This window comes from Heterobasidion irregulare, assembly GCF_000320585.1.
Source record: "Heterobasidion irregulare TC 32-1 unplaced genomic scaffold scaffold_02, whole genome shotgun sequence".
NCBI classification, from domain to species: domain Eukaryota; kingdom Fungi; phylum Basidiomycota; class Agaricomycetes; order Russulales; family Bondarzewiaceae; genus Heterobasidion; species Heterobasidion irregulare.
In genome coordinates this window covers 2797261-2810907 of record NW_009258198.1, presented here as the reverse complement: position 1 = coordinate 2810907, position 13647 = coordinate 2797261, and the positions used below count along the sequence as shown (strand labels likewise).

At 61.0% G+C, this 13647-nt stretch overlaps 5 protein-coding genes across 5 annotated transcripts; 2 read left to right on the top strand and 3 right to left on the bottom strand.

Annotated features, from left to right (window-relative positions):
- Positions 1-75: 75 nt before the first annotated feature.
- HETIRDRAFT_471458 (uncharacterized protein) lies at positions 76-1804 on the bottom strand (the record flags this gene model as incomplete). The annotated part of the gene is made up of 7 exons (XM_009544604.1): positions 1549-1804; positions 1478-1486; positions 1256-1425; positions 1070-1194; positions 956-1017; positions 616-896; positions 76-562 (listed from the first exon to the last, which is right to left on the bottom strand). The coding sequence occupies exons 1-7, from the start codon at positions 1741-1743 to the stop codon at positions 76-78; spliced, it is 1329 nt and encodes a 442-aa protein (XP_009542899.1). The 5' UTR covers positions 1744-1804.
- Positions 1805-3040: 1236 nt separating this feature from the next.
- On the top strand, positions 3041-6413 carry HETIRDRAFT_308576 (uncharacterized protein; the record flags this gene model as incomplete). Its single annotated transcript, XM_009544603.1, has 15 exons — positions 3041-3273; positions 3329-3584; positions 3647-3744; positions 3801-3933; positions 3987-4048; positions 4103-4364; positions 4424-4652; positions 4720-4943; positions 5004-5174; positions 5230-5360; positions 5527-5617; positions 5688-5776; positions 5919-6009; positions 6120-6175; positions 6275-6413. Coding segments are annotated over 15 exons (2265 nt in total), but the record flags the coding sequence as incomplete, so codon positions are not given.
- Positions 6414-6584: 171 nt separating this feature from the next.
- HETIRDRAFT_380392 (uncharacterized protein) lies at positions 6585-9047 on the bottom strand (the record flags this gene model as incomplete). The annotated part of the gene is made up of 10 exons (XM_009544602.1): positions 6585-7188; positions 7254-7322; positions 7382-7543; positions 7614-7704; positions 7850-7925; positions 8136-8309; positions 8384-8474; positions 8537-8718; positions 8800-8925; positions 8994-9047. Coding segments are annotated over 10 exons (1384 nt in total), but the record flags the coding sequence as incomplete, so codon positions are not given.
- A 631-nt stretch (positions 9048-9678) lies between these two features.
- HETIRDRAFT_100344 (uncharacterized protein) lies at positions 9679-10056 on the bottom strand (the record flags this gene model as incomplete). The annotated part of the gene is made up of 1 exon (XM_009544601.1): positions 9679-10056. The coding sequence occupies one exon, from the start codon at positions 10054-10056 to the stop codon at positions 9679-9681; it is 378 nt and encodes a 125-aa protein (XP_009542896.1).
- Positions 10057-11328: 1272 nt separating this feature from the next.
- Positions 11329-13619, top strand: HETIRDRAFT_60173 (uncharacterized protein). Its single transcript, XM_009543536.1, has 9 exons — positions 11329-11476; positions 11536-11649; positions 11711-12022; positions 12082-12328; positions 12412-12525; positions 12626-12726; positions 12819-13023; positions 13094-13298; positions 13368-13619. The coding sequence occupies exons 1-9, from the start codon at positions 11336-11338 to the stop codon at positions 13474-13476; spliced, it is 1548 nt and encodes a 515-aa protein (XP_009541831.1). The 5' UTR covers positions 11329-11335; the 3' UTR covers positions 13477-13619.
- Positions 13620-13647: the final 28 nt, after the last annotated feature.

Below are 13647 nucleotides of genomic sequence, written 5' to 3'. Positions count from 1 at the left end.
AACGTCCCGAATGTCTTTAATCCGAAATGTATATTGGGGATGAAGCTATGAAGACGTTCACGATAATAATATAGTTCAATCAAGACATTTTTCCCAATCTCCTTCGCCATCGTTAATCGCATACCCCTGACTTGCCACGAACTGGTCAAGAGCGCATAGCCCAGTCTCTGTGGCTCCATCACAAAACTCCAACGGTTGAAGAGCATCATTCACGAAGATCCTGATAAAGAGCGACGCATCCTGATCACATTGGACTCTCTCAACGACCATCCTAGCGCTGAAAGGAACCAATTTCCAGGTGATCCAAGTTCGTTTATGTTCAGGATTCATCGGGTCGAGAGGTTTGCTTTGATTGAAGAGTCCTAGAGCGGAATATATGGCAATCATCTCGTTATCGTGTGAGAAGTCAGCATAAAAAGTTCGGTTGAGAGGAAATGTGGTAGGCGATGAGTCGAGCGTCCGATTAGTCTGAGTGTTATCCTGGACAGGCTTGTTCGTGAGGCGCGCGAGGAGCTCGTTGATATATCCGACGCCTTGAACGGGGCCTAGTTTCTGACCATACCTTGGATCGAATGTGTCAGAAGACAGAGTAAATAGTGACGGCGTAGACGTTACCCAGTGCCGTAGTATTTGGATAAATCGCCACTATATGCAAACTGCTCGAATTCGGAGAGTGTGAACAGGTTGCAGAAGGGACTCGGGCTTCCCTCGTACAACGTATGGAAGGGGCATAATGATATGAGGCTATACGCGTCCATGTCCGTGAGGTTTGCGCCAGGGGCCCATCCATTCAGACGTTTTGTGATAGGCGGTGCGAAAATAGCCAGCCATTCATCTGTTTGAACGTCGCTATCACCGGCATTTGGGCACATGCTGTCGTCCAAAGTCACATTTCCCTAGAGGCCCCATGAGGAACATCAAAAAAATCACAGAGATGATGACAGAGAAACTGTACCTCTTCGGATATTATGAGATCCAGCTTCGGGACAAATTTCCGCATGCTAGCGTTTGCGAAACCTGGATCCATTGTAAGATGACATACGATATATGATGCAGTGTGTCGACTGACCTGCTGTCCAGTTGGTCGCTGTATCCACAACACGCTGGGAGCTAGCTGCTCTCACGAACGGCACGCTGCTCTCGCTAACAAGTACCGAATATCTATGGTACTCGACACCACCCGCGTCGAACGATCTAGTTCACGTAGCAGTTCAACACGTGCTCATGTCGAAGGATGTTCGGGGTATGTACTGACTGGGCAGCTCCAAAGGGAATCAAGTCATCCTTTCCCAACGTATACGTGAAGTTGTGCAAAAAGTCAAGTTTCTCGTTGTTGTATTCTTTGACAGCTGACAACTTGGTCACAGCGCTCGCGATTTTCGTTCCAGAACCCTTCGTTGGAAAGCGTGCACCGTGCCGCTGGATCTGGCTGGGCGTTCATATTTCGCTGATTTTAATAGAAGGCAGATGTGCTTACCAAGTTAACCTGGTCCACAGGATATGTTATATATATCATGATTGTCGTAGGCCACGAAGTGGCTTGCTCACCTGTGATACTACACACCCCGCAGGTGGATCGACGTACTCTCCAGACGAAAAGTAAGGTGAATACATTGCCCAAGCCTTCTGTAACTTCTCTGGCAAGTCAACCGGAGGGGCCTTGATGCCTGCTCTAGCAGTCGGAGCATGATGCGAAGAGGTGCTTCGAGGATGCGAAGAGACACTGTCGCCAAAAATCCTCATCACTGTCGGCGATGCATAGTGAACGCCCAAAGTGCCTATTAAAACAAGCGCGACGAGCAGGAGAGCTGTGGTGTGCTTCAAGAGAGTGATTTGCTTGCTGATCTTCCCAGAGCTGCGCAGACGCGCGAATTCCGGGTCGAGAGGTGCGTCGGCGCGCATGAGGGTCTCGTTGGAAGATTACAAGTACCCATAGCAGCTGGGTGAAGGTTAGTATATATAGAGGTGGCCAATGGAAGACTACCAATCATCACAACCACGCAGTTCGACGCATGCGAAGCTCGAGAGGTGGCACACTGGTGGCACGTTCGTCGCTAGTACCAAGTGCCAGACCTGATGTAACAAAGTATATATATTATAAAGGAATCGACAAGTACAAGGCGCCATAGCCAAGTGGTTACGGCGACAGATTAGAAATCTGTTGGGCTTTGCCCGCGTAGGTTCGAATCCTGCTGGCGTCGTCTGAGTTTGTTTTAATTTTCACGACCACTTTTGCCACTGACGCGTCGCGACGCGTGAATCAACATCCGTCGTCGCGTCGATCTTCCTGCTCCCTCGCTAACCCTAATCGCTGCGCGTTGCAAGCTCAAGGTTGCATCAACCTCCTCGTCACAAGGCGCCCAGATGGACGCCAACATGGACTTCTTTCAACCTAATGGTCTATTGTCTGTCTCAAAGACCCCTACAGAGCAGACCACCTTCCCCATCGCCCGCACACCGCAGGACAGTACACTCAACTTTATACCAAATGGACTCCTAGGTGAACCTGCGCCAAAGGGTCTTCCGCCAAACCATGGTACACCTTCACCATCTGTGGCAGCGCCATGATCACTCACATGTCTTCCTAGCTCCGATGCGACCGAATGGGTTATTGGGCACACTGTTGGCGACCAATGCAGGTGAGCAAGTCTCACAGCCTCCGGTGTTGGCTGGAGACGATAATTCCATTTCGTCTGGGGGATAAGCGAACGATGCGATATCGTCTCCGATGCGACCGAATGGGCTATTGCAGATGCCAAGCGCGAGGTCGTTCGGTGAGTGATCAGCTTTCGGTAGACCAAAGTGCATGTCATGAATTGGCATTTTCGCGTATCCAGTTGAATCGCGCTCGCAGGATACACTGCCTCCACTCTCTCAAGGTGCGTCCAAATTTCCTCTCTCCCCACCCTGGCGCATAATACATACCATACCAGAAGACGACAGCCTTCCTGACATCGCCGATATCCTCCTTCCATACCGAAGACCGACCGCAGGGCCCAGCCATGCTCCCTTCGGTGAACCCGTTCTCCTCCCTCGCACTTCTTTGCGCTGTACCACACATGACGGAAAAGCTGTCTTTCTTAAGAAGAAAACGCGGAAGCATGATCACTCCTCTGTACGCCTCTCAACCACGCAGTGTTGCATACTTACCACAGCTCACCACTCCTTTCAGATAAATCTATCGGGCCAGCGCATGACCAACCTCTTAGACGTGCCTATACACCGCCTCATGGACGAGCTTTCTCTAAAGACTGCCAGCAAGATATCTGAACAGTAGGCTATCATGCATCATCTGATACTTCTATGTTCGACTCAACGCCTAGCCCAGGGAGCTAGTGCAGGCAGCCGGTCTGAACGCCGCCAGCATATCAACTGCAAAGCCAAAAGATACCCTCTGGGTCGACCGCTACCGCCCCAAGCGCTTCACTGAATTGCTAGGGGACGAGCGCTTGCACCGCGAAGTCATGGCGTGGGTGAAAGAATGGGATCCGTGCGTGTTTGGCGTGCGCAAGAACAAGAAGAGACCGCGGGACGAGGAGGAAACTTACCTTCCTCCAGACCCGTTTCATCGCCCACGAGAAAAGGTGGGCAAAGCCTTTGACCTGCTGCTTTGTTGGACAACGACGATTTGATACCACCTAATCAGATCCTATTATTGTCCGGTCCACCTGGTCTCGGCAAGACGACGCTGGCGCATATAGTCGCCAAACATGCCGGCTACAACGTCTTTGAGATCAATGCTAGGTGCGTCAAACAGACTATCTGCTTACGTTCGGCCTAGCTGAAGGCGCGGCCCACAGCGATGCTCGCTCTGGACAAGTTGTGGACGACCGGATACGCCCTGCTGCAGAAGCTGGTTTCGCCGTAGGAAGCGCCAAGCCCAACTTGATCGTGATAGACGAGATTGACGGTGCAACGGGCGGAGGGGATAACGTGAAATCTACTTTTTCTCCCTTGGAAGGCACTCGGATTGACGTTCATGGCAGGCTGCTGGGTTCATATACAAGCTCACACAGCTCGCGATGGAAAGGCCTCATCAAGAGCGTCCGTGTCAGATGATATTGTCTTAACCGCTCATCTCCTCACGATTCATTCTAGGCAGAGGCAAGAAGAAAGACCCCAAGGGGAAACGGCCGCTCCTGCGCCCCATTATCTGTATCTGCAATGACCTCTATGCGTCGTCTCTAGCAAAGCTCCGCCCGCTCGCGCGCATCGTCCGTTTTACACGGCCGGCCGATGTACACGTCGTCAGGCGGCTACGCGACATCTGCGAGAGAGAAGGTCTCAAAGCAGACTCCCGTGCGCTGTCGACCCTGGTCGGCGTCGCCATGGGCGACCTGCGTGGATGCCTGAACACTCTCCAGGTGAGGCTTTTGGCGTCTGGAATGCCGAGGGAGCGCCGCGCTGACCTCGTCTCGTATAGTTCATCAAGGCGCGAAATCAGGACGTCACGGAGCCGCTGATCCGCACGGCGACGAAGGGGATGAAAGAGGCCGACTCGTCGCTCACGAACGCCCTGAATAGCCTCTTCCTGCCCATGACCAAGAGGCGCGTCAAAGAGCTGGGCGTCAACGAAGAGGAAGGAACCAAGTACGTCGACCGGATCTGTCGCGAGCTCGAGGGCAGCGGCGCCCTCGACCGCGTCGCGCTGGGTAGGCGTCTGCCCACATACACCGCATCTCGACCGGCGCGCTGACCCGGCTGCTGGCGTGTTCGCAGGCTGCTTCGAGCACTACCCGAGCTTGCACCGGCACGACGCGACGTTCGCGCGGTACATCAAGGCGGAGGAGTGGCTCGTCGCGTACGACATGCTCTCCGGCTCGATGCGCGCCGAGCGCGAGTATGCCCTCTTACCTTACCTCGCGTACACGCTCGTCGCGTTCCACCCGCTCTTCCAAGAGCGCGGCGGCGCACGCGTCGAGCGGCCCAAGGCGGATTGGGAGGTCAGTCGCCGTTGTCCTTCCCACCCGCACCCGAAAAGTATTGACAGAGTTGCGCCGCAGAACCACATGCGCACGCGCGCGAACGAGGAAATCGGCCGCGCGCTCGCGCTTGCGGTGCGTGCGGGCAACGGGCACCTCGCCGGCCACCACCGGCACCTCGTCAGCGGCGACGTCCTGCACCTCGAGTTCGCGCCGTACATCAACCGCATCATCGCCCCGCCCCTCCGCCCCGTCAGTCTCTCGTTCGCCCGCCGCTAGCCACGCGCCCCACTGACCGCTCGTGCAGGTGAACAGCCAGGTCATCCGGCCGGAGGAGAAAGCCGTGCTCGCGCGCCTCGTGGGCATCATGGTCTCGCTCGAGCTGCGCTTCGTGCAAGAGAAGGCCGAGGACGGGCAGCTCGTGTACCGGCTCGACCCGTGCGTCTCTCTAACCCCCCTGCCCTGCCCTGCCCTCTACCCCCAACTCCGCACACCGCACAACCACTGACTAAACGGGCACTCCGATGCGCGTCGAACGGTTCTCCGGCGCCGCTGTCCTTCGCCTCGTGAACTCGTCCTGATCCGCCTTCGTCCCGTGGCGCAGGCCGATCGACGTGTTCGTAACGTACGACGGCAAGCGCGCGATGGACATCGCCGCCTCTCGGTACGCCGTGCGCCATCTCGTCGCAGCCGAGGTGCGCACCCATTTCCCCCCTGTCCTCCCTTTCGGTGCTACGCCGACCACGCCTCGCCCGGCCCCCACAGATCGACGCGCAGCTCATCGCGCGGCAAGCCGAGTCCGCAGAACGCAACAAGGCCCAAGCGAGCAGGAGCTTCTTCGGCGCGCGCTCGGGGTGCGCCGCTCGCCTGCTCGCCCCCCCTCTCTCTCTCATACACACGCTGACTCCCCTCCTCCGCCTCCAGGAACGTGGTCGAGGACGCAGAAGGCGACGAGCCCGGCGAGGGCGACATCGAAGGTGGCCTGCTCTCGCACAGCGCGCTCCCCACCGAGGACGCCGCCAGGGCCCGGCCACGCAAGCGCGCCAAAGTCTCCGCCGCCGCCGCCTCGATCGACATCGCAGACAAGGTGCGCATCCACAGACCGCCGACTCTATAAACCCCTCACTTCACACATCCATCCACGCCCCCACCCCCCCACATTTCGCTGACGCCTTTTTCGTCCTCCCCCCCTACAAGCCCCCGGTCGACTTCTTCGGCCGCCCGATCGCCGCGACGAGCAAAAAGGCACCGCCGTCCCGCCGCGGCGCCATCAAGTTCAAAGTTCGCGGTGCGCCCAGCTCTGCTGGCGGCCCCGGAGCAGGCACGGCCACGGCCACGGCGGGCACGGTGAGCACGGAAACGATGACGGAGGCGGTGGCGGTGGCGGCAACGACGACGACGACGACGACGACGTGCAGGGTGTCGTACAAGTTCAGAGAGGGCAACTCCGCCGCCGTGCGCAAGCCCGTCAAGGTGGCGTCCTTCCTGTAGCCCGGCGGCGTGCGCGGTGCGGCGCGGCGCGGCGCAGAGAAGGGACGCGCCGGCCGCTCGAGACGACATTTGCTCCCTACGTATGAAACACGCGTGCGACGATGCGCGCCTTTGAAATCTCCGACGGCGTGCCGCGCGCACACGTGCGCGAGAGTGCGAGATCGCGCGGGTAGGAGGTATACAGTACATATCAGTATCGATAAATACGCATGTACGGGTACGGGCTGTCTATATGTACCGAATGCACCGAGTGTATCGCGTAACGGGGTAACGGGTACAGGACCAAGAACTCGCGATGCGTCGCGTGGCGGCGCATCGCAGGGTCGTAAACAAACTGCTTCTGCTTCTGCTTCTGCTGCTACTGCAGACAAAAAAGAACAAAGAAAAGGGGGGAAGAAAGCCCGACCTGGAGCGGCCTAGAGCACGTATCTGAACTCCCGATTCTGTCTATCCGTGAGGTCCAAAAACGCCCTGTCGACGCGGCGCTCGACGGTCTTTCCGTCCGCGTCCGCCTGCGCGACGTACACCTCGTCGAACCCGTCCTCGTCCCCGTCGCCGCGCGCCGCGCGCGCGGCGCGCTCGCGCTCGCGGGTGCGGTTCTCGCGGGCGAGGACGGCGCGGGCGAGGAGGAGGAGGACGGCGGAGGCGAGGGAGCAGGCGGAGATGACGGCCCAGGGAACGTGGTTGCGCGGCTGGTAGCGCTTTTTCCACATGAGGGGCCCGACGGCGTTGCCGAGGGCGTAGCCGACGAGGACGGTCGCGTTGGTGGTCGTGCCTGCGGAGGCGCGCGCGTCACGGGCGGTCACGGACGAGCGGGGAAAACAGAAAGGAGGGACGCACGTTTTGTGTGACCGGCGGTGACCGAGGAGACCCAGCCGAGCATGAGGGCAAAGGGGACGATGCCAAAGACTGCAGACGGCGCGGTGAGCGCGGGCAATCGACACATGGCAGCGGAAGAGGACACGTACTGGAGAGCCAGTAGGAGAAGAGGAGGCCGATTTTTTTGTGTGCCGGGAGGGTGTTGACGAGGATGGAGCCGAGGATACAGGGCAGGAACATGGCCAGGGCGGAGTACGCGCGGGCGTTGGGCCGGGACGAGGCGAGCGTGACGCCGAGCCAGACGACGAGCACTGTCGGTGTCGGGGGTCAGCCGGGGCCGGGCCGGGCCTGGACGCTGGACGGAAGGGGACATGGACGCACTCTCAACGACGCCGTCGACGCACCCGATCAGCGTCGTCTGGATCGGCGTGAACCCAAACTGGCTCACGATCAGCTGCCGCTGGTTCGTCAGCTGCGCGTCCCGTCGTGGCGTTCAGGCGTCCGAAGCGCGAGTCGGTCCATCCAGTGAGTCGAGTCGAAACGCGACCGAATGTGGAATGCGGGAGCGTGGTGAGGATCCCGCCGCGAAGGCCCGCACGCGACAAGCACGGACGCACCGAGTTGAGGATGTTCGACAGAGCCGCGAAGACTGCGAACAGCCACGTCTTGGGGTCCTGCAGGGTCTCCACAAACCTGGCACCCGCGTTCCCCATTCCAGCCGCAGCGAACGTCACCGGCGCGCGCGCGACACAGATAACGGCGCATGCGACGCATGCAGCAAGTCCACACACACGCAAGCAAGTCCGAGGCACAAACACAAGGGGGTACAACACAGGTGTCACGGTCAGATCGCGCGCACAGCGCACACGCGCGGGGAGACCGAGGAAAAGGAAATGCACGCACTGCTCGCGCTTGAAATGCTTGTTCTCCACGCCCGCCTGGTTCACCCGGATGCGCCGCACCGCCCACACGCGCTCCTCGGCCGTCAGGAAGCGCGCGGTCGTGGGCGAGTCCGGGAAGAAGAACCAAAACAGGACGGACGTCGCGAGCGTGATGAGCCCCGTCACGATCATCAGCCTGCGTGTGCAGCGTGAAGACAAGGTGTCGGCCGTCAACGGTGTGCGAGAGAGAGCGGCGAGAGAGCGGCGCACCATTGCCAGGGCATGAAGCGCCCCGTGTGCGTGTGCAGCACGCCAAACGCGACGAACCCGAGCACGATCACCGCGAGCCCGTTCATCAGGACTGCGCACACGCCCTCAGCACACATACACACAGCGCGCAACGGACAAAGGACAGCCACGCACACCAATATCCGACCCTTCGCGTCTGCTCTGCGCGCGTGTAGAACATCGCGGTCACCAGCATGAACCCGGGCGTGATCGCGCCCTCGCACGCGCCCATGATGAACCGCACCGCGAACAGCGCGCCGAACGACTTGCACGCCGCGTGGCACAGCAGCGCGACGGCCCACACGAAGATGTTCGCGCTGCGCGGGTCCCCCAAAGACGTCGGTCAGAGCTGCCGGCCGCCGCGTGCGAAAGAGACGCGAGACGCGAGACGCGCGCACCTCATCCATTTTCCGACGGGCAGGTACTGCAGCGCGAGGTTCTGCGGGTACTGGAACACGAGGAAGGAGAGGTAGAAGATGGTCCCGAGCCAGTTGAACTGGTTCTGCGTCAGGTGTGCGCCCTGGCTGCGAAGCGGGGGGCGTGTCAGTCTCTCTGCCGAATGCGGCATGGAAGCGCGTTCGGCGGGACGTACTAGATACCAAGGATGGCACTCTGGCCGAGCGTCGTCTTGTCCGCGAAGACCATCCTGGCGCAGATGTGAGCGAGTCGGATCGATGGGGATAGAGAGGACAGGCACGACGTACATGTAGAGCACTGTGGGATCGGCGGGGTTATGACGACGTCAGGATGGGCATCTTTGACGAGGGAAGAAGGGAAGGGAAGGGAAGGAGAGGCGGGCGGAAGCGAGTAGAGCTACGCACGGCACATCAAAGGCATCAAATGCCAGTCGATCTTCCGCCTACCAAAGCCGACGCCAAGACGCATAAGTCAGTATCGGGGCCACGAACGCCCAACGCGGCGGGCAGGGGGGAAGGAAGAGAAGGCTCGCGGGGGACGGATCGGGGGGATCGAAGACAGCAGGCAAGCACGCACCGAAGGCGCGCGGCGGCGTCTGGGGCGAGCGCGGTGCCGGGGTCGGAGCCGGCGGTGAGGGCTGCGGCGGTGTCCACCGCGTCGGCAGAGAGGACGGGGACCTTGGCGGTCGTGGCGTGTGCGAGGCTCGCGGTCATGGTCGCCTTTTCGACGTCTTGCTCGTGGTCATTGGGGCTCGAGAGCTCGCTGCGGGTCGAGGCGCCCATGGCGGGGGTCGCTGCGGGTCGTGGGTGTCGTCTGGAAGGTCGTCGGGGTGCAGGGCGCGAGGTGCGGGCGCTCGAGGCTCAGGGCGGGGGCACCTGGGCAAGGCTGGGGGGGAGACGCGGGGGAGCACATGTTTGAGCGCGGGTGGGAGGTTTATAAGGCAGGGCGATCGAAGGTTTCAGGAGCGGAGGGCTGGACGGGATTGCGGGCTCGGATGGGACAGCTGGCCACCTGCTGGGACTTGGACTCGGCTCGCGCTCAGTTACGCCTGCGATCACATCCCTCCCTCGAGGCATCGTAGGACGGGTGCACGGGCGCCTGCGAGGCGTAGTCACGTCTTTGGAGGTGCTGATGGCATGGGCAAATCGCCTGTGCTTGCCGGCCGCACTCGTGCCCACGGACGCACCCTCTTCCCATACCGCACTGCACGGGCGCGCAGAGTCCAGATGCGGAGACATTCGAAGGTGCCCCCATCGAGCCCCACCGGCGGCCGCAGGAAAATGGGTCTCGCCAGATCCGCCGGTTGAACGACGCCTCGGGCTTCAGACAGCCTCTCGATCCCGCTGAGACTCGCGGCTCTGAGCTAGTCTGAGCTGTCCTCCAAGTGTGGTGCGCGCTGCCGCCTGCGGCTGGCGTCGGTGTGCCCGTCGGTGCTTCAGTTTTGCTGCCAGGAGCTAGAGTGACGTCGAACGCGGCTGCGTGGGCCTCCGACGCTTCTCAGTCGACGGCCTTCTCAGAAGAGATAGGCTGGCCGAGACTGCAGAAAGGCTTTCCATTGCGCGACGTATGCCATTGCGCGACGTATGCCATTGCGCTCCGAGTCGGTGAGACAGGTGCCGACACAGACATGGCACGAGTCGGTGCGCCACGAGCAGATGCGCATAGGCTCACGTTGTATTGGAGAGGCGGTCTTACTCGTTCCAGGATTAAGGGACTCGCTTCGGCGATCGCGATGCTGCCCGAAGGACTCTCAAAGGTGCGGGTGCCTTGTACGTACTGTTGACCATGCCCGATATGCTTCCACACTTTCCGCACACTTTCCGATCGCAAAAAATGGCGGACCCACAAGTATTTATGAATCTCTCCCTTGTTCTCTCCTCGTCTCGCCTCCTAGTATGCATTGTCTATATTTGACCACATTCACAGCTGCTACCGCGCGCGCACAGGCCATATCGCCGAATCATAGAGTAGCTCATGATAATATCATGATCAGCGACGACGCTATAGGCTCGGCACCTTGATCAACATCGAAATGAGCACCCGTCCCTTGATACGAGCCGTCGACGCATCGTTACTCCCGCCATCAAGCTATTCAGAGCTATTCTGGTGCTATTCTTTCATACATCCGAGGTGCAGATCGGCAACGTGCGCCCACATAGCCTCCATGATGGAAATTTTCGCATCTCGCGGCCTTGTTTGATTTGTTGTTGGCGTCTTTAGCTGTTTTGAGCCTGGCTGGTCGAGTCGCGGATTCATGAGCTCTAAGATTGGGAAGATTGACTGGGATGATCCGACGTGGTGCCGACTATGGCTCCGAAAGGGAGAGCTGCAAGGATCTGTGTAACAAGTGGACAGCAGTCCTGCTGCTTGAGAGAGTACACGGGGCCACTGTCGACGGGCCAGAGCCGGATGCCGGCGGCATGTGTCAGCAAAGGGATTTGACCGAATCGAGACATCTGGAACATGGTGGTGGCCTGCAGTGGCCTGCTCGCGAGAAATTAGAGAAAGCTGTTGGCCATGTCCCAGTCCCAGTCCCAGTCCCAGTCCCAGTCTCAGTCCCAGCCCCAGTCTGATCCCACGGCGTCGAAGGAATGGGTGCTCGAGCCCGAGACTGAGTACAGGTTCGAACTGGACCCCGGCACGTCCGTCGCGATCAAGGCAAGTCCCATCCGCTCGTCGCTCGTCGGGCGCGCGGCTGACCTCGAGGAGGAGGACAGCTCGCGGATGGCCAGGCGGAGGTCTTCGGCGCCGAGCTCGTCGAGGGCAAGACGTACCTCTTCGGCCACGAGTGCAAGGCCGCCGTCTTCTCGTGGCAAGGCTGCACCCTCCAGATGAGCACCTCCCTCTCCCTCGCCGTCCCCGCAGCCCCCGCCGACCGTGTCTTCACCCCACGTCGTAGGCCACCCCTCCACAGAATATGTATCCGAGGAGACGCCCATGCACGCCTACGCCAACGTCCACCTCGCCCTCGAGTCCATGCGCGTCCGCGCCCTCCGCGCCCTCCACGGCTCCCCCGTCCTATCCCCCGCACCCGCACCCGGCCGCAGCAGCAGCGGTGACACGGAGCGCGCCGACCCGCCGCGCGTGCTCGTCCTCGGGCCCGAAAACTCGGGCAAGACGAGCGTGTGCAAGATCCTCGCCAACTACGCCGTGCGCGCCGGCCAGGGCTGGGCCCCGATCTACGTCAACGTCGACCCCGCAGAGGTCCGTCTCGCCCCCGCTTCCTCACCTCCTCGCGTGCACTCACCCCACGCGCGGCACAGGGCGGCTGGGCCGTCCCCGGCGCGATCTCCGCCGCCTCCGTCCCCGGGCCCATCCCCACCGCGACCCCCGCGAGCCCCCTCGGCTCCGCCGCGACCAGCGCGCCGACCGTGCTCGCCTCCAACGCCCTCGTCCCCCTCGCCTACTGGTACGGCCACCCCGAGATCCGCCGCAACCCCCTCCTCGTCGACCGCCTCGTCCGCAACCTCGGCGAGAACGTCAACGACAGGCTCGAGGCCGACCCCCAGGGTGCGTCACCCCGCCTCTTGCATCGCGGGAGATCTTTTGGGCTTCTTGGGGTGGCCTCGGTCGCTGATCTGCGACGTGGTTAGGGAGAGCGGCGGGCGTCATCGTCGACACCCCGTCCTCGTTCGCCTCTTCTTCTGGCTCCGCGAGCGCCGACCACCGGTCGATGCTCATCAAAGCCTGCGTCGACGCCTTTCGAAGTACGTCCCTCCTCCCGCACGACGGGCCCGCGCGCACTCACTCCAGGCGCCCCTTGTCATACGTGCACATGACCACGCTCGCTCGCCGCACACGGCGCAGTAAACACCATCCTCGTCGTCGGGCACGAAAAACTCAACGTCGAGATGCAGCGCGCGTACGGCGACCGCATGACCGTCGTCAAAATCCCAAAATCCGGCGGCGTGCGTCCCCCCCCCCTTCTTTTTCTTTCTTTCTTTCTTTCTTGGCCGCTGCCGTCCGCATACAGCTGACCCTCGCGCATGCGCGAACGCAGGTCGTCGAGCTCGACGCGTCCTACCGCCAGCGCGTACACACCTACCAGATGCACCACTACATGTACGGGCCCCCGCTCGTGCCCCCGCCCGGCGTCCCGTACGGCACCGCCTCCGCGGGCGGCGAGACCGCGCTCGACATGCACCTCGCCCCGAGCAGCTCCGTGATCGGCTTCGACGAGCTCACGATCTACCGCATCGGCGAAGGTGCGCGCTCTTTCGATCATCGTCACATCCTCGCTACTGACGCGACGCGACCCGACGCGACCCCGCGCAGAATCGATGGCGCCCTCTTCGGCGCTGCCCATCGGCGCGACGCGCACCGTGTCCGAGATGCAGCCCGTTAAGATCGACCCGGCGTCGCACGCCTCGGGCCTGCTCAACGCGGTGCTCGCCCTCCTCGCGCCGCCGTACCACGACGACGAGGCGGAGCGCTATGACGAGGAGGTGCTCGACCTGCACGTCGTCGGGTTCCTCGCCGTGTACGTCCACCCGCCCTTCCCCTTTTCCCCCCGTTTCGGTGGCTGATGCGGAGGCTCTCGCGCGCACAGGACGAGCGTGGACGTGCCAAATCGGCGGATGACGGTTCTCTCGCCGAGCCCAGGGTCGTTCGCGGGCCGCACGGCGGTCATCGGCTCGTTCGAGTGGTCCGAGCAGTGAGCCGCGAACCACAAACAAAATACAGACGTACAAAATACAGTTGGTATAAAATATCGAATAAGTTTACGCTTGTCCCATACTCTACTCTTCATAATCTACACCCGCGCCGACGCCTGTTCTTTGCCGATGGCCCGAAGCAGATCTACGTTACGTCCAGACCCAGTTCCTCGG

Coding starts and splice junctions, on each gene's coding strand:
- HETIRDRAFT_60173 (XM_009543536.1), top strand. CDS start 11,336: ATGTCCCAGTCCCAGTCCCAGTCCCAGTCCCAGTCTCAGTCCCAGCCC. Junction 12,023..12,081: donor TCAACGTCGACCCCGCAGAG/GTCCGTCTCGCC, acceptor CGCGCGGCACAG/GGCGGCTGGGCCGTCCCCGG. Junction 12,329..12,411: donor GCTCGAGGCCGACCCCCAGG/GTGCGTCACCCC, acceptor CGACGTGGTTAG/GGAGAGCGGCGGGCGTCATC.